Source organism: Cucurbita pepo, chromosome 6 (assembly GCF_057944985.1).
Source record: "Cucurbita pepo subsp. pepo isolate OVF chromosome 6, ASM5794498v1, whole genome shotgun sequence".
Classification (NCBI taxonomy): Eukaryota; Viridiplantae; Streptophyta; class Magnoliopsida; order Cucurbitales; family Cucurbitaceae; genus Cucurbita; species Cucurbita pepo.
In genome coordinates, this window is record NC_141803.1 from 17,005,380 (window position 1) to 17,008,854 (window position 3,475).

Genomic DNA, 3,475 nt, shown 5'->3' on the forward strand with positions numbered 1-3,475 from the left:
GTTCCTTGACCTCATCTTAAACTTCGTCCCTATAGCTCTCAATAAAATTCCACAATTTAAAATTTTAAAAGAAAAGGGGAGAGAGTTAATTATTGCCCGAGATAGAGTGTGACACAATGTACAACTAAGGAAACACAAAACGGTTGGATATTTCATTCACTTCAGTGTATTTTCTTGCTCTCAACACTTCCGGCTATTTTTTACAACACAAACATTTGAATAAGATAACATACACAATGTATTTTCCCAATTGTGAATACACAAACCACCCTAAATAATCCATATCCAAAATATTTAACCTTTTAACCCTCTCAAAGTCAAAGTTTTGACCTTTTTACTGCTCAAACGAGAAGCTTCACCACCAAAAGAAGGAAGGGAATTATAATACAACAAAGAAAAATCGCTCCCACCGTTGCAAGCGAAATGTACCATGCAATTTTCAAAGCATCAGATTTTCTATATGAGACATTTACCATCCAAACTCCCAGCAAGTAGCTTTGTGATAAGGAGGCAATGGCAATGCACATGGTTACCGTTAACATCCATGTACAAATCCTATTTTTCAAAGGCAATCGACCTATGATGAACATAATCACACATATTGATGCAAAGAATGAGATAAAATTTGTAACCAAGTAACCAGTGTAAGAATTTCCTTGGTCTGAAGTTGGGTAGGCCATTACGGTAGTTCATGCTATAAAAGTTTCAAAGTATTGCTACTATGAAACAAATGATGAATAGTGCTATTGGAGTTGAAAGGAATGTCTTCTTGCCAAACACCGCCGGGAGGGTTGATTGCACCTTGAAAAGCCACTGTTGCAATCCCCGTTGCAACCAGCATCATTGTGCCTTGCACATCTTGAAACCAATCACCTTTGTATTCAAGGTTCTTCATCCATAAACTTCTTATAAACTTTCTGAATGTAAGTGTTATCGATAGCTTTTTATCGCATTGTTCTTGAGTTCTGCTTGGTGATCCCTTCTCATTTGAGGTAGCACAGTTGTTTGGAGTGTTTGTTCAGGTTTTTATTCCCGGAATAGACAATAAATATTGTACTATCTGCACAATTTAAATTCAATTTGTTTATATCATGATAGTGTTGAGGATTGTTGGGAGGGAGTCCCACATGGGCTAATTTAGGGAAGAATCGTGGGTTTATGATTAAGGAATACATCTCTGTTGGTATGAGGCCTTTTGGGGAAGCCCAAAGGAAAGCCACGAGAGCCTATGCTCAAAGTGGACAATATCATACAATTGTGGAGATCCTTGATTCCTAACATGGTATCAGAGTCATGCCCTTAACCTAGCCATGTCAATAGAATCCTCAAATGTCGAACAAAGAAGTTACCCTCGAAGGTGTAGTCAAAAGTAACGCAAGTGTTGAGAACAAATGGTGTAGTTTGTTCGAGGACTCTAGAGAAGGAGTCGAGTCTCGATTAACGGGAGGTAGTTTGAGGGCTCTATAGGCCTTAAGGGAGGCTCTATACTGTACTTGGTTCGAGATGAGAATTGTTATGAGAGAGACCTATTTGATACCTTTGTAAACTCTGGATAATAATTTTCAGTTTCATAAAATAATCAAATAAGAACTTAGTTTTTCTTCAACCAACCAATTCAATTATAAGAACATACCTCAATTCGTCTTAACATCATAGAAAAATCCAAAATGGTATTTTCATTCTCATCGCCTTCGTTGAGGAATCCATAGTCTTGCGGATCTTTAATCATTGTGATAAAAAACTTAAGAGCTTCCAAGTGGTTGTGTTTTAGGCATAAATGAAGAACCGTTTGACCATTGTGAAGCTTAATCCAAGGAGATGTTGACCTCGCAATGATCAACCGTTGCATGATATCAATTCTTCCATTGATCACTGCATGGTGGAGAGGAATCAACCCATTCAAATCACGTACCATGCAAGTGCTTGTGTTCTTCTCCAGCAAAGCTTGAACAATCTCAACCGTTCCATTTTCTGAAGCCAAGTGTAGAGGTGTCCTTTGCAGGTCATCAACTTCTCCCGCAAGTTCAGGCACGAGATTCAAAAGAAATCGAGTGAATTCAAGGTGGTGATGCAAAACTGAGACATGCAATGGACTCTCAGCGTTGGAAGAGGAGATTAGAACTCTTTGTATGATATTTGGGTCACCTCGAATTAGTGTCTTCAAGCTTTGAATGGACCCAATCTTTGAAGCTTCATAGAGCTTTCTTTTACTTTCTTCAAAAGAGGAAATGGCTAATCTAAGTTCGTTCTTTTCTCCATTTGCCTCCATTATTGTTTCTCTAACTTACTTCCAATTGGGGTTTTCACATAGAATTTATAAGCCAACATTAAAAATACTATATTTTATTTATATGATTTTGTTGATTATTTATTTATTTATTTTTAATAGATGTTGAGGCTCTCAACTATAAATAAGTTGACCTTTTGAATTTAAAAAATAGTCTAATTATTGCCCTCAATTCCAAGAAGAAAAAAATCATTATTTATACTTTCACTCGAGAGTGACACCAAAGTGTCACCATCCTAGTTTAAGTGGATGTGAAGCAAACGGAAGGAAGCTTATTTGTTGAATCATGGATAGAAGTATATATCATTAATTATTTCACATAATTTTATTGGGATGTTATCGTTTCTCATCGATAAGGATAATAACTCTCGTGGTTTGATTAAGTTAAATTATACCACACACTTGTTAGATTTAGAGATAGAACTGTCTCATTTTTACCCTTATATTTATTTCAAAATAGTTTTCAGTCAACCTTTTCTTTGTAATTAAAAAGGAAAGTGATGTTATATAGTAAATATTTATATCTAATAGGTGTTATATGAGTTAATGTTATATAGTAAACTAAAACCATATTATAACTCTTGGGGAGTGCATATCTAATGTCATCAATACAAATTCTTTAGCCAATATTCCTCCATGCATTTTCTCTCTCCTATTTTTTTTTTAGGTTCATCTTGATCGAGTGTGTTCGTTGTTGTGCAATCCTAACAATTGGTATCAGAGCTAGGTGAGATTCACCACGATTTGAGAGATGGAAAGTTCAAAGATTGCAATTGAGAAGTTTGATGGATCCAATTTCGGTTTCCGGAAGATGCAAATTGAAGATTATCAGTACCAAAAAGATTTTAACGAACCCTTGTTGGAGGTGAAGCCAGATACCATGACCACGGAGCAATGGAAGCTCTAGGATCGTTAGGCCCTAGGGTTGATCTGGTTGACGCTATCAAGAAACGTAGCGTTCAACATCATTAAGGAGAAGACAATGTCAGATCTGTTGAAGACGATGGGAAGTATGTATGAAAAATCGTTGGCTATGAACATGGTGTATTTGATGCGGAGATTGTTCAATCTACAAATGTCTGAAAGTGGATATGTTGCTGATCATATAAATGAGTACAACATGATTGTAAGTCAATTGAGTTATGTGGAAATTAATATTGAGGATGAAATTGAAACACTGATTCTGAT

At 36.1% G+C, this 3,475-nt stretch overlaps 1 protein-coding gene across 1 annotated transcript; it reads right to left on the reverse strand.

Moving 5' to 3' along the window:
• Positions 1 to 694: 694 nt before the first annotated feature.
• Positions 695 to 2,269, reverse strand: LOC147792529 (uncharacterized). Its single transcript, XM_087124496.1, has 2 exons — positions 1,634 to 2,269; positions 695 to 889 (listed from the first exon to the last, which is right to left on the reverse strand). The coding sequence occupies exons 1-2, from the start codon at positions 2,267 to 2,269 to the stop codon at positions 695 to 697; spliced, it is 831 nt and encodes a 276-aa protein (XP_086980622.1).
• Between the last annotated feature and the right edge of the window lie 1,206 nt (positions 2,270 to 3,475).